At 53.5% G+C, this 27,203-nt stretch overlaps 2 protein-coding genes across 4 annotated transcripts in view; both read left to right on the forward strand.

Moving 5' to 3' along the window:
- Positions 1–26,377, forward strand: part of TANGO2 (transport and golgi organization 2 homolog) — a 48,322-nt gene extending 21,945 nt beyond the window's left edge. The window contains exons 4-10 of one of the 2 annotated variants that reach the window (XM_045887138.3): positions 4,128–4,247; positions 4,764–4,878; positions 8,623–8,693; positions 12,392–12,545; positions 14,003–14,107; positions 15,634–21,262; positions 26,003–26,377. In XM_045887138.3, coding sequence (XP_045743094.1) covers positions 4,128–4,247; positions 4,764–4,878; positions 8,623–8,693; positions 12,392–12,545; positions 14,003–14,107; positions 15,634–15,754 — 686 coding nt within the window. In that variant the 3' untranslated portion in view covers positions 15,755–21,262; positions 26,003–26,377. Of the gene's footprint in view, positions 1–4,127; positions 4,248–4,763; positions 4,879–7,185; positions 7,310–8,622; positions 8,694–12,391; positions 12,546–14,002; positions 14,108–15,633; positions 21,263–26,002 lie in introns of both variants that reach the window. The other variant, XM_064578034.1, reaches the window with a different exon arrangement.
- DGCR8 (DGCR8 microprocessor complex subunit) overlaps positions 26,284–27,203 on the forward strand; it is a 28,192-nt gene continuing 27,272 nt past the window's right edge. For both annotated transcript variants that reach the window (XM_045887142.3, XM_064578033.1), the window contains exon 1: positions 26,284–27,003. In XM_045887142.3, the coding sequence (XP_045743098.2) occupies positions 26,284–27,003 (720 nt within the window). The remainder of the gene's footprint in view (positions 27,004–27,203) is intronic.

Consider the following 27,203-nt stretch of genomic DNA (forward strand, 5'->3'; position numbering starts at 1 on the left):
CCCCTGTTGTGGAAGCTCCAGGTACTTCAGTACAGTAACCCCAGGGGGGCCATGTATGTGGGGTCCTTGGCTGGGCCAGCCATGGCTCTCCCAGAGGTCGAGGGTCAGGCCTGCAGGGCAATGCGAGGAGGGCTGAGGGGAGCCTGTGGGCCTGGCCAGTACCATGCCAACCATCCTGAGCTAGAGTAGAATGGAAGGGGCTCATGGGGATGGGGCAGGCCGTGTGTGTTGCTGCTGCCGGGCATGAATGGGTGGCTGTATGGCGTGGGGGGGTGGGGACGGTCAGGGTGGGTGGGGTGAGGGCCTGATGGCACTTCTTGAGTACTTTTGTAGAACAGTACACAGATGAAGGGTTAGCCTGTTTGGGCTCTTTTGGCCGTCCTGGCCACCTGGGCTCCATGCTGCTTAGGCACTCAGGCCTGCACCCTGCCCCTAAATCAGGGCCAATCCCTGCTGAGGGGTTCCAGCCACTTGGAATCCTTCACCCTTTGTAGTGATTTGGAGTTGGTCTCTGGCATGCTGATACGGGGCTCCTGCCTAGTGGGAGGGTGGCCCTGCTGCATGACAGTGCCGGGTGGGCCCAGTGGCCACTGCACCAGTTAGGGCTGGAAGACACTAAGATCCGCATCCTCCCGCCATCTGACATCACCAAATTGTGTGCAGAATTGTAGGCCAGTGGTTCTCCAGATGCGATCTGTGAGCTAGTAGCATCAGCATTGCTTGGGAACTTGTTAGAAGTTTGGAAAAATTCAGGTATTATTTTTTAAAATATTTTTTCTGTCTCCTGCTCTTTCTTTTCGATCTCTTTCCTTCTCTCTGCCTATTCACACATATAGGTTGTGTTGTCCCACACTTTGATGATGCTCAGTTCATTTTATTAAAAGATTTTATTTCGGCGCCTGGGTGGCTCAGTTGGTTAAGCGACTGCCTTCGGCTCGGGTCATGATCCTGGAGTCCCGGGATCGAGTCCGCATCGGGCTCCCTGCTCGGCAGGGAGTCTGCTTCTCCCTCTCCCACTCCCCCTGCTTGTGTTCCCTCTCTCGCTGTGTCTTTCTCTGTCAAATAAATAAATAAAATCTTAAAAAAAAAAAAAAAAAGATTTTATTTCTCAGTTTTTTAGAGAGAGTGTGCACACGGGTGTGCATGAATGAGGGGAGGGGCAGAGGAAGAGAGAGAGAATCTCAAGCAGATACACTGCTGAGCGCAGAGCCTGACGCGGGGCTCAGTCTCACGACCCTGAGATCATGACCTGAGCCAAAATCAAGAGTCAGACACTTAACTGACTGAGCCACTCAGGCACCCTTGATAATGCTCAATTCATTTTTAAAAACCCTCTTTTCTCTGTTTCATTTTAGATCATTTCTATTGCCATAACCACATTCACTAATCTTTCTTTCTCCGGTGTCTAATCTGCTTTTAACCCCATCGTATATGTTTTTTCTCTCACACATTGTAGTTTTTATCTCTAGAAATTCAATTATTCTATCTTCTTTGTATGTTCTTAACTATTTTAGCATACAGAGTATAGTTTTAATAGCTGTTTAAATATCCTTGTCTGCAAAGTCTGATGTCTGTGTCTGTTCCAGTTCAGTTTGACTAGATTGACTGAACTTTTAGTAAGCAGGGCCATGTTTTTCTGCTTCTTTGCATGCTTGGTAATTTTTGATTGGATGCCAAACATTTATGGGTTTTATCTTGTTGGGGACCGAATATTTTGTATATCTATACATATTTTTGAGCTTTGTCCCGGGACACAGTCAAGATGCTCAGAAACAATTTGATCCTTTCAGATCTTGCTTTTAAGATTGGTTAAGTGGCTCTGAAGCTATGCCCAGTCTAAGGCCAATGATTCCCTACTCCTCAGGCAAGATCCTTCGGTCTTCCCTTGCCTGTGCTCCCTAGATCTTGAGGTTTTCCAGGCTGACTTCTAGGAACAGGCACTATTCCCAGCCCTGCATGAGCACTGTCTCCTCTAATCTTTCTGGATGGCTCTTTCTTGGCCACGGGTAGTTTCCTCACACACATGTACCGATCAGTTGTCTGGGGTTCTGTGCAGCTCTCTCCTCTCTGGTCTTCTGTCCTGGGAGCTCTGGTCTCCTCAGTCTCCTCAAGCTCCCAGCCCTTCTCCTCGGCCAGGGAGTCCGGTGGAGTCCAGACCCTCGGCCTGGGTCTCCTCCCCATGCAGTGTCCTGGAGACTCTCTCCAGTCTTGGGGTTCGCCTAGTTTATTTCTTGTCTCAGAGATCTGTGTCCTTTGTTTTTTGATGTCCAGTATCTTGAAACGCATTGTTTCATGTATTTTCTTTTGGTGGTTTTAGGTAGGAGAGTAAATCTGGTCCCTGGTGATTGGCCAGATACGGAATTCTTGTTTACTTTTCAGTGTTTGATTTGTAGGAGTTTTTTATGCATTCTGGATTGGAGTCCCTTGTTGGATAAATGTATTGCCTCCTCATTTTCTTAATGACATCTTCTGGTGAGCAGAATATTTTCTTTTCGTGAAGTGAAGTTTACTCTTTTATGGTTTATTCTGTTTGTGTCTTTGCCTACCCTAAAGCCATAAAGATGTTTTCCTCTTTTTGCTTCTAGAAGCCTTTTGATTTAGGGTTTTGTGTTTAGGTCTATGATTTATCTTACATTTTTGTACTTGGTGTGAGGTAGGGGTTGAGATTCATATCTCAAGTTCTCCTAGCCTTATTTATTGAATAGATAACTCTTTTGCCTATTGCATTCCTATGGCAACGTGGTTGAAAATCAGTTGAACACATGTGTGGATCTATTTTGGACTCCTTTGTGTGCCATTGATCTGTTTGTCTGTCTTAATGCCAACATCACACTGTCTCGATTGCTGCAGTTTTTTTAGCAAGTTTTGAAATCAAGTGGTGTTAAGTCCTCCAGCTTTGTTCTATTTCAGGACTCCTTTGGCCATCCTGGCTCTTTTGTGTGTGCACATAAATTTTAAAGTCAGCTTGTTAATTTCTATAAAATAGAAAAGCTTCCTGGGATTTGGATTTGGATTGTGTTGACTCTTCTGGCCATTTGGAGAGAACTGTCGTCTTAACAACATTGACTCTTCGGTTGAGGAACGGGGCATCCCTGTCTCTCTTTTAGTTACAGATTCTTGACTTCTCTCAGCGCTGCTCTGTGGTTTTCAGTCTTTAGGTGTTACGCATTTTTCCTTAAATGTTTTCCTACGTTTTGTTTTATTTAATGCTATTGTAAATGGTATCTTTAAATTTTCATTTTCTGATTCTTGCCTTTATTTACTTAGCAGTTCTAGTAGATTTTTTTAAGTTAATTTATTTTTTTTAGTAATTTTTGTATCTAACACCAGGCTCAAACTCAGGACCCTGAGATCAAGAGTCCCATGCTCTTCTGACTGAGCCAGCCAGGTGCCCCCAGCAGATTTTTTTTTTTTTTTTTTTGTAGATTCCTTTTGGATTTTCTTCACCTGTAATCCCCTCATCTACAAATACAGTTTACTCCTTCCTTTCTGATCTTTCCATCTTTCTTTCTTTTATTGTTATAATTTATTATTATTATAAAAATGATATTTTAATGATTTAGCTGCTTTTACCCCAGTCTTCAACTGAAATGATCCTCTAATCTAGAAAGACACTTTGCTATGACTTAAAGGGCCTCACTGACCCAGTGGTGAGACCCCATGGAGGGCTAACCATGACCTGGGCCTATGGGGTGGGAATCAAGCAAACAGGTGGGCCTGGATGTGCTCCGGGCTCCTAGTGAAGCACCCAGCCTGAGGGCCTGTGTGTCCTGCTGGGGGAGGAAAGCCAGCGGCCCTGCACCTGATCCAGGATGTGGGATTGGGGCCTGGTGCTATTGCTAGGATGGAGCTGGTACTGTGCTCCCAGCCCAGTGTTGATCCAAGCATCAGGATGCATTCCACACATGCCAGGTCCCACCGCAAGCTTTCAGGGGCTCCATGGGCATCAGATGTCATCCTGGGAGCATGATCTGTCTCACATGCCCTGTGGGCTTTAGGGCTGCGTTGCCCTGAGTAGTTCAAGCCCCTATTCCTTAGCCAGGGCTGCTGGGCTGAGCATGTATCTCCCTAGCACCCAGGGCCAGGGCAGTAGGCGCTACTGGTGGTGACACTATCATCTGCCACAGGGCTTGACATGGAGGAAGGCAAGGAAGGAGGCACGTGGCTGGGCATCAGCACACGGGGGAAGCTGGCTGCACTCACCAACTACCTGCAGCCACGGCAGGACCCAGATGCCCGGGGCCGAGGTACCATGGGGCTGTGGTGGAGGGTGCGGGGCAGGGGGGTGGGCTTTCCTGGGCACATGTGGACACAGGAGGAGGAAGAAGGGGAAGTGGGGTGTTTCCGGCTCTGAGGCCCACTGGCTGGCATCACTGTGGGAACCCCCCCTCCGCCTGGCCCACACAGCACCTACCTGCACAGACATGGTTTGCCCCTCTCAGGGAACACTCTCCACATTTGTGCCCCAGGCCAAAGTGTCACTTCTGGCTGTTGTCATTGTCCCGCACCTGTCAGATGTTTGCAGAGCAGTACCCCGTGGGAAGACAGCTCCGTGGACACACATTGTCCCCACTGAAGATTTTTTTCCCCTCATGCTATACTTCCATTTAGGGTGTAATGGCAGAAAAAAAAAATTAAAACCTAACAAAAACAGAGTTCTTGGAGCAGACCTCCTTAGCTGCCAGGGGAATGAGGTGTGGCTCCCCAGGACGAGGGACTCAGCCCTGCTGCCTTGGCCATGTGTATCTGTCCCCTACCCACAGGTGAACTTGTGACCCACTTTCTGACTACAGACATGGACAGCTTGTCCTACTTGAAGAAGGTCTCTGCGGAGGGCCATCTGTACAACGGCTTTAACCTCATAGCAGCCGACCTGAGGTGGGTCTGCTGGGAGGGAGACGGCAGCCCATCGGGCACTGCCACAAAGCTGAGTTGTGGGATTGATGGGAAATGGGGTTCCCGCCCTGCCACTCACCTTGGGGTACTGCGGCAGCCTCTGCAGGGACATCGCTCCTGGTGGGCATGGTGAGGGTCCCCAGGGCCGGCCGACTGTTGCGGGAGTGCAGGGATCAGAGCCCGGGCTTCCTGAAGCAGTGTCAGGGTCGCTGGCTTCTACATGCGAGCTATAACATGACTGCAGTGGGCATCTCCAGTCACGGGGGGCACCCCTTGCCCACGCCGGCCCCTTGCCCCTGAGCTCTCCTCTACGTGTCCGTGGCTCAGGAGTGCCCTGTTGTGGAGCTTCACCTCACTTGCCCTGTTCTGTGCTGCACAGAGGTGCCCCAGGCTGGAGGAGGAAGGCCCAAGCACCGCTGACCGGGGTCCGGAGCAGCTGCTGGTGGTCAGGTGCTGCTGAGCTCTGGGGCCTCACGGTGGCTTCTTTAGGGAGGTGTGTCTGAGCATGTGGCCTGGATCATCTCAGCTTCTGCAAGGGGCTCAGTGGACAGCTCCCAGGGCCCGTCTGGAGTTGTCAAGGGGCAACATAGCTGTCCCAGCTGCCCATGGGCCCCGTCACCAGAGGACGTGGAGGCTCTGCTGCTCAGTCATTTGGGGGAAGTCTTCCCCTACTTGGAGTCGGGCAGATAGGTAAGGAGCAGAGGCAGGAGGACGGGTCCCCAAGAGGCCTGGAGCCTCAGGGGCGCCTGTGCCGGCCATGAGTCAGGAGGCTGGTTGCTGGAACTGGGCAGGGGCCCGCGACAGTTGGGGTGTTGCCAGGCCCAGTGAGGCGCTCAGAGGTGCAGCAGTAGCCGGCAGGTGCCCGCATGGCCGTGTGGGGGTGGATGCTGAGCCCTTCATGTGCAGCGCCTGGCACATCCTCACAGCCATCCCGTGTGCACCTGCTGTGGCCGAGCTCCGACGTGGCGAAGACCCCTGCTGGTGTGCAGTGGGGCTGGGGTCCCCGTGCTGCTCTGGGCTGTTGGCTGGGGTCCAGGTGCCCCTGGAGACCGCAGCCCCATCCCACCAAGTGGGCACCAGGTTGGGGAGGAGCACTGCGCTCACGGCCGTGGCGGCTTGCAGCATCTGTGTTTCTAGCTGAGGTGCTCGCTGGCCATTGTTGGGCTGTGGCCTGGCTTCTCCGAGTGCATTTATCTGTGTGGCTCCTGTGCCTGGACCCTGGCCATGGCCCTGCAGCAGCTCAGGCGCCAGCCGCACTGCTGTGGGCCTCCACAGGGCTGTCTCTAGGCCAGGGCCTATTGCTCAGCAGTGTTTGCTGAGTGCCGGCTGAGAGGCGGGCACTGCCCATGGTCCGCCTCCCCCGGGGGACGCTGAGTCGTGAGGTGAAGTGATTGTTGGTGTTTGGTGCAGAGTAGTGGGAGTCCTGTGGTACCCTTGTACCCCGGAGGGGGGTGGTGACCCCAGAGCCTGTGCCCAGGACTGTTGATCAGATGCCAGTGGACAGTGGCAGGGGGAGCGGCTGGGGCTGCGTGCTGGGTGCCAGGCGCCTACCCGGCCCTTTCTCCAGGTGTGCAGACAGATGTGGCGACAGATGAGTAGACACTATTGACAGTCTTGGTGCATAAGGCAGATCACGGCAGGTGGGGGAGTGGTAATGCCACAGCCATGAAGGGTGGCCGATGTGGAGAGGCCCTGACTGGGTGTCCTCACCTCCGATGCCCCAGGGCCCACGTGCATTCCTCAGAGCAGGCCGCACAGAGTGGCTGGTGGATTCAGGCATTGGTGGAAACAGCCCGACAGGGCGGGTGGGGCGTCCTGTGCTCCCTCCTGGAGGAGGACTTGCACTTTACAGATGTGGGCTGGGGACGGCAGGGGTTTTGTGAATTTGTCCTTCAGTGAAGCGAGCATCCATCGTCCTTCCCTCCTGCCCTCCCCTTATGCACCCCGCTGCCAGTGCCCCAGAGGTCAGTGGATGTCGTCAGCTTCCACCAGGGGAGGTGGTCAGTACCCCGTGGTTGGCCCATGACCAGATACCTGGCCTGAGCCTACTTCCTTCCACAAGGAGCCCCAGGCCCAGGCCCACTGTGCCTTGAGTGTCCACTGCATGTGGCCTGCTCAGCCCCACTGCACGGACCGACACATTGATGTGGAGGCTGCAGTGGCCATGGGAGGAGGTGGGGCTGGCGTAGGTACTTGCTGCCCTGGACCTCTCCTCCGCACCATGGGCAGCTACTGCAGGGAGACTTCCATGCCCAGCAGGGACCCCTTTGCTTGTCATTCTCTCTACAGCTGACCCAGTCTGGAAGACCAGTAGACCAGCAGGACTCAGTGCTCAGCAGCCATGTCAAAGTGGCTGGGTGACGAGGGCCCCATTCTCTGAGTGGACACATGCATGGGCAGGCGGCTTCTGCAGGTGGGCTTGGGCCCATCCGTGCCTGAACAGCTCTCCTGGCTCCTGGGGCCACAGGGTCAGAGCCTGCCTCCCTAGACACTGCTCTCAAGGCCAGGGGGTCGCAGGGCAACTGAGTGGGTTATGCCCAAGGGCCAGGTGTGGAGGGCTGAGGCCAGAGGGTGGAGGGAGTCGGCAGTCAGCAAGGAACCCCAGTGGTAGGTGCCAGAAGGAAGTCAGGGTCAAGAAGAAGAGAGCCTTGGGGCACCTGGGTGGCTCAGATGGTTAAGCATCTGCCTTCCGCCCAGGTCATGATCCCAGGGTCCTGGGATCAAGCCCCACATCGGGCTCCTGGCTCAGCAGGAAGCTTGCTTCTCCCTCTCCCTCTGCCTCTCTCCCTGCTCATGTTCTCTCTCTGTCTCTCTCTCTGTGTCTCTTTGTCTCAAATGAATAAATAAAATCTTTAAAAAAAAAAAAAAAAAAGAAGAGAGCCTCATTGCTATCACGGCTTGTCCCTGACCAAGCATGGCAGGAGTGGGTGTCCAATCCACAGGTCTTCATGCTTTCTAGCTTTGTGCCTATAAACACAATTTCTGAAGTCATTAGCCACATATCTTGAGAAATGAGCCAGGGGCTGTGGGGAGGAAGAACACAAGCAGAATGTGAAGCCCCCTGGGGCCAGGGTGGGCACAGCCAGAGGGACTCCCTGGCAGCCCACCCGGCTCTTTCTTTGCAGTGGTTCATCCTGGAGGTTAAGGTTCCTGTGTGGCGTTCCCTGCACCTGTAGCAAGGCGGCTCACAGGCCAGGAAGAGTCCTTCCTAGTTTGCAGAGAAGGCAATTTCAAGGAAGATTTACTATGGTATTTAGGAGTGGGAACATTTTCAGCTCTGAGCATTTTGAACTATTTTTAAATGCACACTCAGCACATAAAAGTAGGCAAATGTGATCTTTGGTGCTTTGTTTGGAAGCCTCTGTTACCCTGGGGTATTCCACTGTGTCTGGAGGTGTCCAGAGATGGGCTGTGGGGGTGGGGACTGGTGTCTGTGGGCACAGTGCAGTTATTAACGCACATAGCATGCGAGTACCTGTGTCACGGGGGCATGTGGTGAGGCAGGAGGGTCTTTTAGATGCTGCTCCCAGGCCAGTGGTCTCTGGTGAGCCAGGAGTCAGGAGCCAGGGGTCTCAAAGATCCTACCTGGGAGGCAGGGGCCCTGACCAGCTCCTGTCCTGGTTGCAGCGAGCCATTGTCCCTGTCCTGGACTGTGGAGATTGCCAGACAGTGAGAGATTTGGATGCCCCATAGCTCCCATCTGACTCTCTTTCCTCCTGTCCACAGCACAGAGAAGGGAGATGTCATTTGCTACTATGGAAACCGGGGGGAGCCCGAGCCAGTCGTCCTGGCACCAGGTAAGCCTACTCTGGTGGGTGGTGACAAGGTGGGGGCTGCTTCTGTGGGGACACTTCTGTACTTTTCAGAGACTGGGTCCCTGTCACATTTCTCTCCTGGGATTATGCTCCTTGGCCGTTTGTGTGCCTTATGCCCCCATAGTGGCCCATGGCCTACACTTGGTCCACATGTCAGGCTGCCCACAGCCAGGGCCACCTTCTCCTAGCACTGAGCCTGTGACTGCCCAGAGAGAATTGAAAAAGGACAATCCGCAAAAGGACACAGAGGCCCCTCCTACCCCCACTTCTATGCGTTGGCCCAGAGGCCTTTGTGGAAGCATCTGGAAACTTCCCCTGTGATACCCTCTCTCATTTCTCAGTACTTGAGATCCTGTGACTGGAGATGCTTATTTTCTGCTAAAGGGAGGAAGGAAGGGACAGAGAGAGAGAGGGAAGGTTGAAGGGAGGGAGCGAGGTCATTTCAAATACATTGTGTTTCCCTGAGCTTGATCCTGCCTGACCGTGTCACTTTTTAAAAATAACAGCTTTATTTTTAAAATGTTTTATTTATTTATTCATGAGAGTCAGAGAGAGAGAGAGAGAGGCAGAGGGAGAAGCAGGCTTCCCGCTGAGCAGGGAGCCCGATGCGGGGCTCGATCCCAGGACCCTGGGATCATGACCTGAGCCGAAGGCAGATGCTTAACCATCTGAGCCACCCAGGCGCCCCAAATAACAGCTTTATTGAGATGTAATTCACATATCATACAATGTACTCACTTAAACTGTACCATTCGGGGGTGCCTGGGTGGCTCAGTTGGTTAAGCGACTGCCTTCGGCTCAGGTCATGATCCTGGAGTCCCGGGATCGAGTCCCACATCGGGCTCCCTGCTCAGCGGGGGGTCTGCTTCCCCCTCTGCCCTCTTCCCTCTCGTGCTCTCTGTCTCTCATTCTCTCTCTCTCAAATAAATAAATAAAATCTTTAAAAAACAACAACAACAAAAAAGCTGTACCATTCGGTAGATTTTAGTTTATCTGCAAAGGTGTGCAACTATCACTGCTATGGAACCCCATGACATTTTCATCACCCCAAAAAGAAACCCCTGTCTCCATTAGCGGTCACCCCCCCCCCTTGACCCCTCAGCCCCAGACAACTACTAATCTACTTTCTGTCTCTGTGGATTTGCCTATTTTGGAAATTTTGTACAAGTGTAATCATCCAATATGTGGCCTTTGGGACTGGCTTCTTTATTAGCATCATGTTTCCAAGGTCCATCCACGTTGTGGCATGAATTAGGGCTTCATTCCTCTTTACGGCTGAATAATAGTCCATTGTCCAGATATTCTACATTTTGTTTTTCCATTCATCTGGTTGATGGACCCTTGGGTTGTTTTCAGCTTCTGGCTATTGTGGATCATGCTGCCATGAACATTTGTTGTAAGTTTTTGTGGGGACCTGTGTTTTTCTCTCTTTTATGTGTATACTTAGGAGTGGAAGTGCTGGATGGTAAGATAATTGTTTAACCCCTTTGGGGAACTGCCAAACTTTCCCAAAGCAGCTGCACCATTTACATTTCCCACCAGCAGCATCTGAGGTTCCAGTTTTTCCACATCCTCACCAGCAGTTACTATTGTCTTTTATTTATTTATTTATTTAAAGATATTATTTATTTAATTGACAGAGAGAAAGAGAGACAGCGTTGAGAGGGAACCCAAGCAGGGGGAGTGGGAGAGGGAGAAGCAGGCTTCCATCCGAGCAGGGAGCCCGATGCAGGGCTCGATCCCAGATCATGACCTGAGCCGAAGGCAGTCACTTAACCAAAACTGAGCCACCCAGGCGCCCCTGTCTTTTTTTTTTTTTAAGATTTTATTTATTTATTTGACAGAGAGAGAGACAGACACAGAGCACAAGCAGAGGGAGAGGGAGAAGCAGGCTGTCTGCTGAGCAGGGAGCCCGATGTGGGACTTGATCCTAGGACCCTGAAATCATGACCTGAGCCAAAGGCAGACGCTTAACAACTGAGCCACCCAGGAGCCCCTATTATTGTCTTTTTTGAAAAGATTTTTAAAATTAAAAAAAAAAAAATCTCTATACCCCATGTGGGGCTCAAACTCAAAACCCCGAGATCAAGAGTCTCACGCTCCCCGGACGGAGACAGCCAGGCGCCCCTGTCTGTCTTTTTGATTACAGCCATCCTAGCGGATGTGAAGTAGTACCTCATGGTGATTTTGATTCGCGTTTCTCTGATGACAAATGATGTTGAGCATCTTGTCATATGCTTATGGGTCATTTATATGTCTTCTTTGAAGAAGTGTCTATTCAGATCCTTTGCCTATTTTTAAATTGGGTTGTTTGTTATTTTTAATTTTGAGTTGTAGGTTTTTTTCTCTTTTTTAAGATCTTACTTTTTTATTTTATTTATTTTTAAGATTTTATTTATTTGAGAGAGAGCGAGCCTGAGCGGGGAAAGGGGCAGAGGTAGAAGAAGACTCCCCGCTGAGCAGGGAGCCATATGCGGGACTCGATCCCAGGACCCTGGGATCATGACCTGAGCTGAAGGCAGACACCCAGGCGCCCCTAAGATTCTATTTTTAAGTAATCTCTGTGCCCAGCGTGGGGCTGGAACTTACAACCCTAAGATCAAGAGTCACATGCTCTTCCAACTGAGCCAGCCAGGCGCCCCATGTTATAGTTCTTTATATATTCTAGCTACCAGTCTTGTACCAGATGTATGATTTGCAAAAACTGTCCCCCTTCTGTGGGTTTTCTTTTCACTTTCTTGTTGATGTCTTTTGGGGCACATCATTTCAAATTTTGGTGAAGTCCAGTTTATTTCTTCAGTTGCTCGTGCTTTTGGTGTCATGTTTAAGAAATCATTGCCAAATCTAAGGTTGGTAGGTTTTCTCCTATGCGTTCTTCTAAGGCTTGTAGTTTTAGCCTTTATGTTTAGATCTATGGGACATTTTGAATTGATTCTTCTGTATGGTGTGAGGTAGGGATTCCACTTCTTATTTGCAAGTGGCTACCCAAGTGCCCAGCACCACTATGGAGTAGTCTTTCCTGCTTCTCTTGATGGATAAAGCACAGTGATACCCCAGCCTGGTGGCCCAGCAGAGCCAAGGCTATCTTCCTTGGAAGTGGCTGCAATCACCTCAGACTCAGTCAAGATCCTCACCCTGTGAGGAGCTGCAGCAGGGGGTGCTGGCTTCCTGTCTTTGGTGCATTTTTCAAGGTGCATGACTCCAAGGTCACCTGCCACTGCTTCCTGAAGCTTCCTGAGAGTGGGGCCTCTCCACTTCAAGGCCGGGCCTCTCCTTTTTTTGACATGAGAAACCCTTTTCTTTTTTGTCACCCATTCTTTTAACTCACTGAAAACTTGTTCTGAGAAGGTTGTGCTGAGACCCTATCGTTCCCCAGGCCAGGGTCCTGGCCAGTGTAGAGTAGAGGTGGGCCCTGCCTACTCCCACTGAGTTGAGGCCATTCTGATTTTGGCAGACTCCCTAACCACTGACTGATACCCAGCAGGTACCCCTCTGGCCTCAGGTTGCTATTCTCCCACCCTTGACCTTCTCAAGCAGATCCACACCTTGCAGCTTCTTCCTAGCTTAGAGACAGGACTGAGATGGGGAGGTGGTTCCTTCTTGAGGTTCGCGGGTGGGCATTTATTCTGAATTCCCACAGTGGGGCCTCTGCACTGGCTGGGCTGTCCCCTTCTCTGCAGGGACCTATGGACTAAGCAATGCGCTGCTGGAGACGCCCTGGAGGAAGCTGTGCTTTGGGAAGCAGCTCTTCCTGGAGGCCGTGGAGCGGAGCCAGGCGCTCCCCAAGGATGTCCTCATTGCCCAGCTCCTGCATGTGCTCAACAATGACGAGGCGTGAGTGGGCGGATCCTGCCATGGCGAGCAGTGTGTCCCCCTTCTTCTCTAGCCCTGGGATGTAGAGGCAGGCAGGCTGTGCTGCCCTAGGAGGCTTGTGGAAGTGACTGGGTCCAGCTCCTCAGCCAGGGGGAACCTGATGGACATACTGTCCTTTGCTCCTCTCCTAACTGCTCCCCTCCTGGGCCAGTGCACTTAGAAGCTCAATGCTCTCAGAGGCTTGATGTGGGCCTGTGTGAGGCAGAGAGTAGCTGGAGGTTCCCCGTGTCTGCACACCACTAGTCAGAGATTCTAGAAAGCTCCAGGTGCTTAGCCAACCACAGAAGCAAGCAGCCAGCCTGGGACTATATCTAGGGGTTAACTGTTCTTCCCACATGCTGTCCTGCCAGTGCTGTGGCACAGACAAACCTGTCCCGGGAATCTCCTCGGGGAAAGGAGCTCCTGACCCAACTTCCCTAAGGCACCTCGGTGGCCTCTGCACACAGTACCTGCCTCAGGGACGCCACCCCCTGGCGTGTCCTGGCCATCCCACCTGGGGGTCAGAGGTGCTGGCCAAGCTACCTTCTTCCCATGCCACAATGTGGCCCATACTCAGGCCAGGCTGCTATCCTGCCCAGATGCCCCAGCAGCCCCTCAGAGAAGCCCTCATGGGCTGCCTCCCACTCCTGTCTCCTGCAGCCCCTCCCTGCCCCTCGCTTACTCTCCGTCTCCTGTTGGAACCATGAAGTAGGGCACTTTCAGCCTCAGCATAGCCACCTCTCAGGGAAGCCCTGCTAGGGCTGGTCCAGCATCCCCTGCTCAGCTGTGAGTCATGTGGCCCTCAGTCACTGGCTGTCATCCCCTCTGGCCTGAAATGGGGTCCTGGCTGCTTTGACAGCTGTGGCCCAGCACCAGCTTCAGTGGCTGGCAAGCTGCAGGGCTCAAGTGGGCTCCTGTCATGTGGAGAGATGCCCATAGGGTACCTCTTGGGGTAGGCAGGGCGTGTGTGTGGCCAGTGACCCCTCAGCCAGGCCCCGGCCCCATAGCACCCCTAACCACTGAGACCTCACCAAGACAGGAAGGTAAGTTTGCTCTGAGAGATGACTTCTGTCCTTCCTGGGGGGGGCCCTGCACAGCTCTGACCAGATTGACCCCCGGCATTTGCAGATTCAGCAGAGCCTTCCCCAGTGCTGAGCTCATGTCCCTGGGTCCTGGGAAAGCTCCTGGGGGCCCTGGCAGGGGGAGCTGGCCTGGCACTCACTGTCTGGCAGCCTGGGCCCAGTGATGGAGTCCTAAATAAAAGACTGGACTGAGATTTGAGGCCTTCAGCAGAAAAGTGCACAGAACAGCCCCTGTGGATCCCCCAAACCGCCTCATGAGGCTGGTAGGCTCCCTAGGCACTGCAGGCCTTGAGGATGGCAGGTGGGGCTGTGGGTGGGTGGGTAGGGGTGGCAGTGACCCGTCCTCTGTCCTTCCAGGCAGCTGCCAGACCCGGCCATTGAGGACCAGGGCAGGGAGTACGTGCAGCCCTTCCTGAGCAAGTATGCGGCTGTGTGTGTGCGCTGCCCGGGCTATGGCACCAGGTACGAGGGGCTGCTGGGTGCATTCAGTCCTGTCCCACGAGGAACCCGGCCTTCCCTGAACTCTGTGGATCCCAGAGCCTCTGCCCTATCTAAAAGCAGCTGCCGTTTCAGCTTGGGGGGCGGCTATGGGGCCAGCAGACACCACAGCGGATGGTTTTGCACAACAAGCTCGCTGGCTCCCAGGGATACTGTAGAAATGGTTCCTGGGCTGCTTCCTGCTCCCTCCACAGCCACGAGGGGGCTGGGATGGCCATGGACGCACTCGGCTTGGCAGATCCCTGTGGGCCCAGAGGTCCCACTGCCCAGCTCTTCCTCTCACATTGCCCTGTGTCCTTGGATCTGTTACATTCTCTGTGTGACCAGAGCAGGAATCAGGTCATGTCGGCCTGGGCACATCACCCAAGAAAAGGGCAACTTCTGGCCTCAGCCACAAGGGGAGAATGCCTGGGAAGGAGAAGCTGTTGGCATGGGTGTCTGCTGTCCCATCAAGTTCTTTCTCTGCCTCTCTCCCTCCTGGGCAGAGGAAGATTGGCTCTGTGTCTGGGAGGCCCAGCCCATCCCTGCGATTCTGTCTGGGGTAGCCTACCTGCTGTACTTGGAGGTGGGTGGGTTGCTGGACCAGCCAGGATGCCCTAGGAGTGCTGTTGCTCACCTGGCCCACCTGGCCCACCTAGCCTGGAGGCAGACTGTGGCCTCGTGCAAAGCAACATCTGCCCGGATTTGGCTTGCACCAGGCCCCATGGGCACCAGCCTTGTGCTGGGCTGGTGACCTGCAGTGGACTGTGGATAGGCCAAGCTCTTGGGGGCCCGTGGCCACTAAGGACTCAGGGATGGGGTGCTTGGGTGGTGACAGGTGCTGAGTGATGCCACGGTGATACCGCATGTACTCTGGGTACATGGTGATGTCACACGTAATGCTTGGTTTTCGAGTTCAGGTTGGCCCGAGGCTTCCATTCTCCAGGAAATGACAGCTTCGAGCCCTCTAGCTGGGGGATGGGATAGGAGGCAGGGCCATGGTGGTGTCGCTGCCCAGCACTGATGCTCCAGGGCTCAAGGGTTGTATGCCTGAATGGTGGCCTTTCCATTCTTAGGCTTTTCCCTTGGCAGGTGGCGGGTCATGAATTCTCTCAGGCTTCTCCATCACAGACCTTTTTCTTGACAAATTACATGCTCACGTGTACTCATGTGCGTGAGGCAGAGTGCCAGGTCTGCTCCCTGGCCAGGTGTGTGGCTGCTGGGTCCAAGCCCGACTGGGATCCCCAGTCTTCGGCATGGGTGTGCCCACTCTGGGTTTCAGCTTGCACAGGGGCTGCCCTCTCTCAGGGGGAGACAGGTGCTAACAAAGTGAGGACTGGCCTTGGGGACGGCTGGCAGGAGGAGAGAAGGTGCACTGAGCATTTGGGATGGGTAGAAGGGGAGGAGGACAGGAGAGGGTTCCTGGTGATAGAGGCCCCATTTGGGGCTCTACCAGGCAGGCAGGGGGCTGAGGGCAGAGGGCTGAACGTGGGCCCCCTGCTCTCTTTCAGAACCAACACGGTCATCCTCGTGGATGCGGACGGGCACGTGACCTTCACAGAGCGTAGCATGCTGGACAAGGACCCCGCCTGCTGGGAGACCAGCACCCACGAGTTCAAGCTGCAGAGCTAACCCCTCTCCCTGGGTGTGGCCATTGGGCTCCTGGAAGGCCCTGCCTCAAGGACCAGTGTGGATAGGAACCTTCCGTAGGCACATGCACTGCCTGTGACTTGGCCAAGCATCCCCCAGGACCAGGGCCCTCTGGTGTTTCTGTGACCTGTCTGTGTTCACGTGTCCAGCTCAGGGTCTGCCCTTACGCCAGTAGGAGTGACAGAGTCCCACAGCCAGGCCTGGGGCAGGCCTAGGTGTGCTGTGCCCATGTGAAGGCACCTGGGTCTGCCCCTGTCCAAGCACAGAGGTACAGAGTCGAGGCACATGTTTCCATGCACACCTGGAGGTGCACGGGCACACACACACCATGCACAGGCAACAGATAGGTGTACACATGCTCAAATGCACACACAACCCCCGGCATACACACGTATGCATGCTAGACAGGCAGAGATGTGCCACTTGCATCTGCAGGTGCTTCTGGCCAGTGGGTCTTTGCTTTGATCAAAACAATAGGGTGTAGACTTTTGTTTAAAAGTGGCTCCCTTTCTCCTGGGCATAGTCCACTTCTGGACAGCTAGACTTGCTCTTGGAGAGGAGAGGCCCCATTTGGAATGAGAAATGAGAACAACCCCAGAAAAACCCACTGTCATAACAGAAGCACAGGCTGGTTGGTGGTCCTTTGTGCTCTGGGGGGTCTCCTGTGTGCATGGGGTGGTCCTGTGGGGGGAGGGGGGTGGTCCTGCATGATGCCCCAGGGGTCCTGTGTATGCTGGGGCACCTTGGTAGGCTCTCAGGCAACTACCTGCCCATTGGGGGTCATGGGTCTTGGGCAGGCCCTCTCAGTGAGGGGACACAGCCAGCCCTTGCTATTTCCCTTCTCCTTGGGGAGTCAGACTTCATAGGAATCTGTACTTGAACGTGAGACCTTGATAATAAAACTCGGAGGCTGTGGTGAGTCAGTGCATTTCAGGTCCTTGTGTGATGGGGGACAACTGTGCGGGGGGTCAGTAGGGCTGCTCTCTTGGTCTGCAGGAGCTCCCAAGGCACACTCACCAGAACAAGCCTCTTCCCACTTTCTTCTTTTGCTCATGGGTCTCTGAGCACCCTGATAGAAACCCAAGGGTCCATCAGCCTGTCCATCTGTCTGTCCTTGGGCTGGGGTTCGAGAGAGAGCCTACATGCATGGGACACGGTAGGTGCCAGTTACAGGGCCTCCTGAGCTGGGCTGAGGAGCCAGGGACTCATCTGGGTGTAGTGAAGAGCCCTTGGGGACCTCCCCATGGAGTGGTGTGGTCAGGCCTGCACTTGGGGTGGACTGTGGAGGCCAGGGGATGGTAGGAATGGGTTTCAGGGCAAGGGGGCAAGTGGAGTCTGTCTTAAGTGCAGGACCCTGGTTTGCGGCAGGTACTCAGGAGTTCCTGTCCCTGGCCCAGGCTGAGCATCAGGGGGTCCCGTTGTGTGTCCACTGCTGAGACCCAGACTTCCATCTGCCTTTGCAGCTGACCCCCAACTTGGGCTCCTCAGAGCCAGTGAGAGCTCGGGGTGGGGTGTGGACCTGCACCCGGCCCCACTTGCCTTCTCAACCCTTCCCTCTTCTCACCCTGAGCACCCCTCAGGGGCTTGATGCCCTCCTTGGCTCACTTTGAACTCAGAGGAAAAGTGCTTGAGCATGGTCAGGTTTGAATGGGGTCCCCAGTGGTGGCTTAGCCCACAGCCCCAGGCCCAGGGGCAAACACTTGTTGGCTGAGGCACACCGACCCAGGCTCTCAGCCCAGGCACTGCCGATGCCCTTCGTCTGCCTCAGTGCCCCACACCAGCACCCACCCTGGCCAGGCATGTCTGCCCTCATGGGGCACCACTGGGCTGGTGCAAAGCCATCTGGAGTGCTCTCCCTGATGTTTGTCTCTACGCCAGGGACAGGGCCTGCACAGGGATACCCCAGCCCTCAACCTGCCCTGGGCTTCCCAAGTGCCTGATGTAATTCTATTGTTATGGGTTGAGTTGTGTGCCCCCCGAAAGATCTATTGGCATCCTAGCCCCTGTACCTCGGAATATGACCTTATTAGGGTCTTTACAGAAGTAATCAAGATAAAATGCAGTCATTAGGGTGGGCCCTAATCAGGTATGACTGATGTCCTTATAAAAAAGGGAAAATTTGGACACGGGGACAGACATGCATGCAGGCAGAATGCCCTATAAAGACTGGAGCTATGCTGTCCCATGCCAAGACACTACCAGAAGCTGAGAGAGAGACCTGGAACAGATCCTTCCCTGGTGCCTTTAGAGGGAGCGTGGCTCTGCCAACACTTTGAGCTCAAACTTCTGGCCTCCAGAACTGTGAGACAATAAATTTCTGTGGTTTGAGCCACTCATTTATGGTACTTTGTTATGGCAGCTCTAGCAAACTAAATCAATTGTGACCTTCATTTTACAGATGAGGAAACTGAAGCTTGGGGAGATACCATAACAGTGTCTCAGTCCCCAGGCAGGTAGGGAGGCAGAGCCATGGGGCCAGGAAGGAGAGGATGCATCTTGGGGTGTCTTCCCTTGTAGGCTCATGGTCCTCCCACGTTGGTTTCACCTGCTGCCCTGCACTCCCCTCCCCCCCCATCACATTTTTCTTGCCTCTGCCACTGCCTTTGGTCGCGCTTTCTGCACAGCTTCTGCCCCAGGGCCTTGGCACTTGCTGGCCCTTCTGGTTGAAGAACTCCCCCCCCCCCCCCCCCATATATCCAAACCACACTGTCCCTCACATCCTGCAGCTCTTTGGTAAAGTCTTGGGGAGGCATCCCATCTGAAGCTGCAATCTGCCCTGCTTTGGTCCCTGCTCTATTTTCTATAGCAGTTAGCACTGGGACATGCTATGTGTTTTGCTTGATTGTTTCTTGTGTGTCTCCCTGTCAGAACAAGAGCTTCAGGAGGCAAGGCCATTCCTCTCTTGTCCATCACTATATCCTGATGCCCAGGTCAGGTAGACATTTGAACCAAAAATGACATTGCTGGCACTTCCCAAGCCCCCATTTATTTAGGCCTTGAAGTGAGACCCTTGTGTGGTTAGAAGGGACCCTAGGAAGCTGTGCTTTCTAGAAGTGCTTTTGACATGCCACACAGGAAGGCCTGGACCTGACCTTGGCATGGCTTAGCTAGTCATCAGATGCACTGGATCCCTGAGTTCCCAACATGGGTCTTCTTTTCCCAGATGGAGGGGTAATTCACCTCCTCTTCAGATGCCCCTGATGAGCTGCTTCTGCTCTCTGGTTCTAAGACAGCCAGTTGAAGTGTGTTGGCATGCAGACTGGAGGTGTGGAGCTGACTGATATGGAAGCTAAGTCTGAGTAAACAAGACCAGCCCAGGAATGCAGCCTGGCCTTGAGGCTTGTCATGGCAGGCCTGAGATCCTGGCCTTCTGCCTGCAGAGACACCCCCCGCCACTGCCCCACCACTAACACCTGATCTTTTGGTCTCATCTGCCAGCAGATAGCATCATCCAGGCCCTTTAGCAGAGACCTGGCTCATGGGTGAGCTGGGCTCAGGTGGAAACATAGGAGCCTGGAAGGAAAAGTTTCCTCAGTTTGGGCTAGAGCTCCGGCTTCTAGGCATCCACCTGAGGTTGGAGTCGGATGGGGATTGTGGGGACATTGTGTGGGAAGGCCATGTGGGAAGCCAGCTGTTGGTCTGAGGTCTCGAGTCTGAGGCAACTCACCAAGCAATAAAGTGTGGAGAGTTTGCTAAGGCTGGATGGTGGCATGCCAAGGGTTCCCATGAGCTCTGACCACTGGGCCAAGGAGAGCAGTTGGCCCAGCCACAGAGAGGCTGGCCTCCCCTGGCTAAGTCCAGGAGCTAGAACTTCATGGGGCTTGGTCACATTTTTATTGTGAAGTGTCTGGTGCTGACCCCTGGACAGCCAGGTAAACAGAAAGGGGCAGGAAGGGAGGGAAGGGCCTGGATAGCCTTCCAGCTTCCTCACCTGCAACACTCTTTTAACCCACCTTTTTTAATCTTTTCATTTTGAAATGATTTCAACTTACTAAAAACTTGAAACAATAGAACAAAACATTCCAGTGTCTTTCACCCAGTTCCCCCAAATGTTAACACCCTACCTCTAGCCATACTAAAATGATTACAACCAGGAAATTAGCATTGATACATTACTACCAGCTAATTTACAAACCTGATTTGAATGACCCGTTGTCCCACTTCTGTCCCTTTCCTGAGCTAGGTTCCGATACAGGGTTCAGATCCCACATCACATAGTTGTGTTTCCTGTAATTGAAGACAGCTCCTCAGTGTATCTTTGACTTGAATGATCTTGCCACTTGAAAAGCACCTGCCGGTTTTTTGGTAGAATGTCCCTCATTTGAGTTTGTCTGATCTTTCTTCATTCAGGTTTTGCCTTTTGGGTAGTGATGCATGTCCTTCTCAGGAGGCCCACAATATGTCTTTACTGGTGCTGACCTTTGTCTTCATTTTTATTGAGGTATCATTAGTATACTATACAACGAATATCTTTAAAGTATAAATTTGGTAAGTTTGGATGTGTATACGTTTGTTGGTGACCTCGATCACTTGGTTACCTGGTTCTCTCTCAGGTTTTTCTCCACCGCAGTTACTATTTTAGGTTTGCAGTTAGTGTCTTGGGGAGAAACGTTGCATCTCTGTAAAGCAACAAAAAAATCGCCAATTCTCCTACTTTGCTATTTTTAGCATCCGTGATTTTTGTCTGCAGCAGGTTTGTGCAGGCTGCCAAAAGGGAGGTTTCCTACTTCCATCATTCCTTCTACATTTATTCACTGGAATTCTGGTCTAAGGAAGAGCTGTCCCTTCTCCACTTACTCATACCCTCCCTTTTCTGAGGTTCCTGAAATGGCATTAGCAAGTGGAAAAATGCCGGAAGTTCAGCATATTTGTCCTTTTTTCCTACTGATTATGCTTAATGCTTTTAATTGCAAACGTTTAATGATTGTGTGTATATGGTCTCGTCTGCACTACGTAGACCACGGAGGCGCCCTCTGCTCCCGGCGTACTCTGCGCTGCCCGGCTGCGGGCGCTTCCCGCGTTCTCCCGCTCCCGGCATCCCCTGCGCTCCCCCTTCCCCGGCATCCCCTGCGCTTCCCGCGCTCTCCTGTTCCCGGCATCCCCTGCGCTACCCGTTCCCGGCGCTCCGCGCGGCCGCCGCCCTCCGCGCGGCGAGCCCCGCCCCGGCGGCGACCGTTAGCGCGGCCGCGGCCTGAGCGCCTGGTCCCGCCCACGCGGCCGCGCTATTGGGCTGCGTGCCGTGGCCGCGAGCGCCACGCGCTGCCGATTGGCGGCCTCCGCAGCCCGCTCCGCGGTTCCCCCAATGCGGGGCGCCCGCGCGCAGGGATTGGCCGCGAACCGCGAAGGTCCGCCCTCCGCTCGCCCCGCGCGGCAGGCGGGTCCGCCGACCGGAGAGAGCTTGGGAGGCCTTTCTAGATGGCGGCTAGGCCGTGAGGGTCTCCCTGCCTTGGTCGGGCTGCGGGCAGCTCGGGCAGGCCGCGGGCGCCGGAGGTAGGTGCGGGGCGCGAGGGGCGCCCCGCGGGCCGGGCGGGCGGGTGGGCGCTGCGGCCTGCGCGAGGGCGCGCCCTTCCCCTCCCTGCTTCCTGGGCCAAGGGCTGAGGGCCCGGGCGGCGGGGTGGGGCGGGGCGGGAGGGCGCGAGGCGGGGCAGCCACGCGGAGTCCCGGCCTTTGTGAAACATCATGGCCGCGGGCCTCGGAGAACGCGGGGCGGGGGTCTCGCCGTGGCGGGGGTGGGGTGGGGTGGGGGCGGGCCCCAGGCCCAGGTGGCGCCGACGCCGGTCGCTCTCCGCCCGGGTAAACAGCCCGAGTGTAAAGAGGCCCTTCGCTCTGTGGGCCTGAAGCCGTAGCGTCGCTTTCAGGCGGGAAAGGTATGAACATGGGTAGTGCTCGTCAGGATCCTGCCGGGTGTAACAGTTTGGGAAATCTGAGAAGTCGCCTGAGTCTTTTTCTCCGCCAAATGCTTATGGATTGAGTGTCACTTAGATAAGCGGAGCGTGGTTTTGTTGTAACAGTGGTCGTGGTAGAAATAAATGGAAGGTGGCAACCTGTTGATAGTGGTACCTGTCAAGTATCATTCGATGGACTTGGGTTGCTCATGGTAGGAATTTGATTTGCTGTTCTGCATGCTTGCATGTACCTTGTTACCTGATGCACGGCAGTCCAGGCTAGGGCTGGTGACTGTGTGAGGCCAACCAGCAGGCGGAGACCCTCTGTTTCCTGGTCTAAGCCTGGACTCCCAGTCAGGCGCCTCGCGCACGGTGGCTCAAACCCTGCCGCAGGCTGTTACTCACCAGAGGGAGTGAATGGCCAGTCAGGAGTGCGCCTGTGAGTACAGGATGTGAGGCCTGTTGGAGGATGACAAAAGGAATGGATGAGGTCATACTGCTGCTGGGTTGGGCGGGAGGCTGCAGTGTGAGAGGCTTGACCGAAAGGCACCAGCCCCAGCCCTGGACGTTACAGTCAGCGACTCGATGCCAGCTCAGCAAGTGGACTTCAGTGAAGGGCGCTGTCCAAGCCTGTTGGTTTTACCCCATGTACCAGGGATCCAGGGGAGCCTGCTGCTGGCTTGCAGTCCACTTGGCAAGCAAGGTTTGCATCGGTGTGTTCAATCAGCTGCAGTAGCAGTGAGGCTGATGGTGGGAGAGTCACTCTTTGAGCTCTTTATGGCCAGGCACTCTGTAGGGCACTTCCTGGGGATTGTTTTATAATCTGACCGTGACCTTGGTAGTAGAAAACATGAATCTCACTGGATTGCCTGGTCTTGGTCCCTCTTAGTAGCTGCCCTTCCCCTTTTGGTGGTCTCATCCAGCTTCCTGGCTTTAATGCCCTCTCTCCTTGACAGCTCCCATCGCCTTCTCCAGCCCTGACCTCCCTTCTGAGCTGCTGTCTCTTCCAAATCTTCATATGTTACTCTGATGCCAAGTAGCCATAGCCAAACCTAAATCCTTATCTTCACCCACCCCACAACACTTCTCATGCTGCCTTCACTACCTCAGTGCACGACAACTCCGTTTATGAGTTTAGAGTCACCTGGATTCCTCTCTTAGGCCTCCATGCAACACTCAGGACAATTTCTTACCACCTCCAGCTTAACGTGCTATTCTGAACTGCCTGGTGAGCCTCTTAATTCTTCACTTTGCTCTCACTCTTGCTCCTCCCCGCCACTCACCCATGATAGTTTTTCTGGACACAGAATGATTCTTTTAAACTGTAGGATAGTGTAAAACCAAGGAAGTGAGGAGGGGAGCCAGCTTGCCTGGGTGGTAAAGCAGCTTCACTGCTTTCTAGCTGTGTGACCTTGAGGAAGTTGCTTAACCTTTCTGTCCTTAACCTCTCTCTTAGTGCTGTGTGAGAACTGGTGAGTGAAAATGCATAACACTCTTAGAGCAGGGCCTGGCTGAGGGTTGGTTGCCACTGCTGTCCTTGGGTCATGCCACCTCAGTGCTTGGACCCTCCTGTCCAGTGGCCCATCTCTTAAGATAAGAGCCACAGTCCTGGTCTCAGTTTCACTTAGCACGCTGCTTTCACCTCCTTCACTGCACTTCTACCCCAGGGTCTTTGCTCTTCTGTCACGTGGAATGTCCCTTGCTCCCACCCACCCAGCTCACTCTCTTCTGCCTTCAGATGGACTCCGACTGTGCAGTCTTTGCTGTCTGCCCTTTATGAAGCTGCCCCCCCCTTTGTTTTCTCTTGAATACTAATCAGCTTTTCTTAGTTGTTTCTCCATCTGTCCTGCTAAAAAGTGAGCTCTGTGGGTACAGATTTTGTCTGTTCTGCGTCCTTAGCATCTAGAATGGTACGTGGGCCATGTGGAAAGCATTCAGCAAACACTTGTTGAATGAGTAGAGCAAGCTTACAGGGGAAAGTAAGGAACTTGCCCAGGACTGCCCTACTGCGGAGTTCTGAGCCTTGAGCTGCTGCCCCCTGGGGCTGGGCAGGCTTTCCTGATCCTCCAGGGAGAAAGAACACTCTTTTTTCTCTACGGCTCCCTGACCCCACCCTCTGCATTGTTGTCATTATCATCTTTGCTTTGTGCTTTGGTGATGGCAGCTGCTTGGTCTTTTAACACTAGCAGGTGTCCCCATCCTGTACCACCCTTTGTCTTCAGCCCCCCCCCCCTTCAGCCCCCAGAATCACTGGATTGGCTCTTGGCTAGTGTCTCCACAGACCTACCAGAAGCTGAGGGGTTTGGTCCTGATTTTTATCTGTGTTCTTTAGCACTGGACATGCTGACCTGTCTGTCCTTCTCTGAAATGATCTTTGTTGGTTGCCAGGAGACTGGCCTTATTTCATTCGGTTCTCCTCATGCCTGTTCAGCTGCAGCCTCCTTAGCGTTTACCTCAGTTCTGAGTCTTGTTATCTGTATGCTGTATTCCCTTGATCTTTAGCACCTTTGACAGATACACCTTTGGGGGAGGTATTGTGATAAAATTCCCATTGAATTCAGAAATGTAAGGACATCTTAGAGTCTAGGAAATAGAGTGACAGCTCAGTGGTCATTGCCCTTCCATCTGTGTCCAGGTGGTGGAGACCTTGTCTCTTGCTCATGGTAGTACATCCCTTAGAGTAGAAGGCTAGTGAATATTGGTTGAAGGAATTAATTAAATCTGAGTAAGTCTTTGGTTTTTATGTTGTGTCTCCTTGAAAGTACAACCACCACGCTCTACTCCTTCACTGTAAACTTCTTAAGTGTGTGATGTCTGCTGTCTTCTGCTCTGTCCATGCAGCCAGCCAGGCCTGCCCTATGTGGGCATGGGCATGCATGTGCGTATCTGCACCCGTGTGCATGGCATGTTCGTGTGTGTGTGTGTGTGTGTGTCTGCATGGTGTGGGAGTGTGTGCGCATACACGTTTGCGTCTGCACGTGCTTCTCCTGCTTTGATGCCCGGCCCTCCTGCAGACCTCTGGGTTTTTGGATTGTCCCTCTGACCTGCCTTTTCACGTCATCCCTTTTGTTGTCTTTTCTCTGAAGGGAAGCTTCCCAGAGTTGCATCCTTAACCCTCTTCTTGGTCTGTGTTGCCTCTCTGGGCAGCCTCTCTCCTGTGGTTTTGGCGACTATCACCTCGCTGATGTGTTCTGGCCTTCTGTTTCTGGGCCAGTCACAGCTCCAGAGCTGTGGCCTCAGCACCTGTTGGACAGGTCTGCCTAGAGGCTCCATCCATTCTCCTCGGCAGGCTCTTGCCTGATGCTGGAACACGTGTGTCCTCCCAGGGGAGAAGCCTCATTTGCCTTCAGTTTCCTCTTGTCTTTGCTCTCCACCTCTACCCAGTCAGCAGTGTGGTCAGTTCTGTGTCTTCACTGTTCTTGAGGGCTCCAGCCCCGTCACCAGAGCCTCATTCACACCTTTGTGCTTTGGCCTGGAGGACTGCCCTCTGTGCCTCGGGCATAGGCACTGGGCCTGGCACAGCTGTCAGTTTCCTTTTTCAAATAGGGGCTGAATTGTGGCATGGGAATCACTTCACCCTTGGTGGCTCCTTATTGCCCCCAGGAGGGAGCCAGGTTCCAGATGGCACCCAGGACTTCCTGTGCCTTGGCTCCAGCTGTCTCCTGAGGCTCCCCCGACCAACCCTGGCCAGGTTCCCTTCCCCACAGCCACCATCCCCTCCTCTACTGGGAACAGAACCACGCCACCTCTGGCGACCTCAGCACGCTGCATCACTATCCCGGTCCACCCGCCACCTTGTGGGCCCAGGAGAGCCCTGGGGTCCCTGGGTAGCAGAGCGCCTGGCTGTACCTCTGAGGCCCTAGTGCCGCAGAGTTGAGCTGAGGGTCTCGCACTCGCCCTCGCCCTCTGACTGACCCAGCCCTAGCAGGTGAGTGGATCCATGTCGCTCTGATGGCCAGAGGGAGGCCACACACCTTATGTGTGTTCTGGAAAGGGCAGCCTTGCACCGCGAGCTTGCTTACCTAATAAACTGAGTTAGGGGAATGCTGCGGTGAAGCTTAGCCTAGTTTTTAAAAATCTTTTTTGAGCCTTAAGATAATACTTTTTGTGCTTCTGAAGTAGGAATTACAGTGGACAATTAGTAAGATATTTAACTTAGGACTTAAATTATAATTTAGGTTCTGAAGGAAGAATGTAGAGCTAGTTTGTTTTGAAGCCTAGAAGGTTCTTTAAGGCAGTAGTATTTCAAGTTCTTTACTACACTGTTAATAGCACTTGACTCTTAGTACCAGGGAAGCAGAAGGTTTCTGTCATTTTGTGACGATGTTTTTAAATCTCTTTGCAGGTGGAAGAAGAAAGGTGCCACTTTGGCATGAAGACAGACTCGCTTAGTCGTCAGTCATTTAAGCTGAGTGCATTGTGATTTCCAATAATTGAGGCAGTGGTTCTAAAAGCTGTCTACATTAATGAAAAGAGCAATGTGGCCAGCTTGACTAAGCCGCCGGCGTGTGCAGCGCGGGCAGGACGGCACCCGGGTCTCAGCGGACTTGTGCATGTTAGCTGTATAGATTTATGTAAGGTTTTTTAAAACTCTGGTCTTTTAAAATAGTCTTAACCACTTTTACTATGGAGACATATGAGAGTCCCTCTCCTCTCCCGCGTGAGCCCGCAGGAGAAGCGGTGATGGAGAACCGAGCTTGCCCCTTTCAAGCGCTGCCCCGTGAACAGTCTCCACCACCTCCCCTGCAAACGTCCAGTGATGCAGAGGTAATGGACGTTGGCTCTGGTGGTGATGGACAGGCCGAACCCCCTGCTGAGGACCCGCTCAACTTCTACGGAGCTTCTCTTCTCTCCAAAGGATCCTTCTCTAAGGCCCGCCTCCTCATAGACCCGAACTGTAGTGGCCACAGCCCGCGCACCGCCCGGCACGCACCTGCGGTCCGGAAGTTCTCCCCTGACCTTAAGTTGCTTAAGGATGTAAAGATTAGCGTGAGCTTTACCGAGAGCTGCAGGAGTAAGGACAGGAAGGTGCTGTACACAGGAGTGGAGCGCGACGCTCGCGCAGAGTGCGGTCTGGCCCTTAGCCCTGTCAGTGGAGACGTGCATGCTTGTCCCTTTGGCGGGAGTGTTGGGAATGGGGTAGGTGTAGGGGGTGAGAGTGCTGATAAGAAGGATGAGGAGACTGAGCTGGATCAGGAAAAGAGAGTGGAGTACGCAGTGCTCGATGAGTTAGAAGATTTTACTGACAATTTGGAGCTAGATGAAGAAGGAACAGGCGGGTTCACGGCTAAAGCAATCGTGCAGAGAGACAGAGTGGATGAAGAGGCCTTGAACTTCTCCTATGAGGTATGTCGGCGACCCCGCCTTTGGAGCACTCTTAGCAAAACCCAAAGAGAGGTGTTGGGAACCGCAGCATCTTTTGAAAGCTGATGTTGCAGAGGAAAAAAAAAACCCATATCAGGTGGAATAATGTTAATGTGGAAAAGAAAAAGCTGTAAGAAGTCCAGGTTCTTAAATTTTCCTAAAGAAAGGTTTGGCTGAGCAGT

Source organism: Mirounga angustirostris, unplaced genomic scaffold, assembly GCF_029215605.1.
Source record: "Mirounga angustirostris isolate CCGP_5_RB_7025 unplaced genomic scaffold, mMirAng1.0.hap1 SCAF_14, whole genome shotgun sequence".
NCBI classification, from domain to species: domain Eukaryota; kingdom Metazoa; phylum Chordata; class Mammalia; order Carnivora; family Phocidae; genus Mirounga; species Mirounga angustirostris.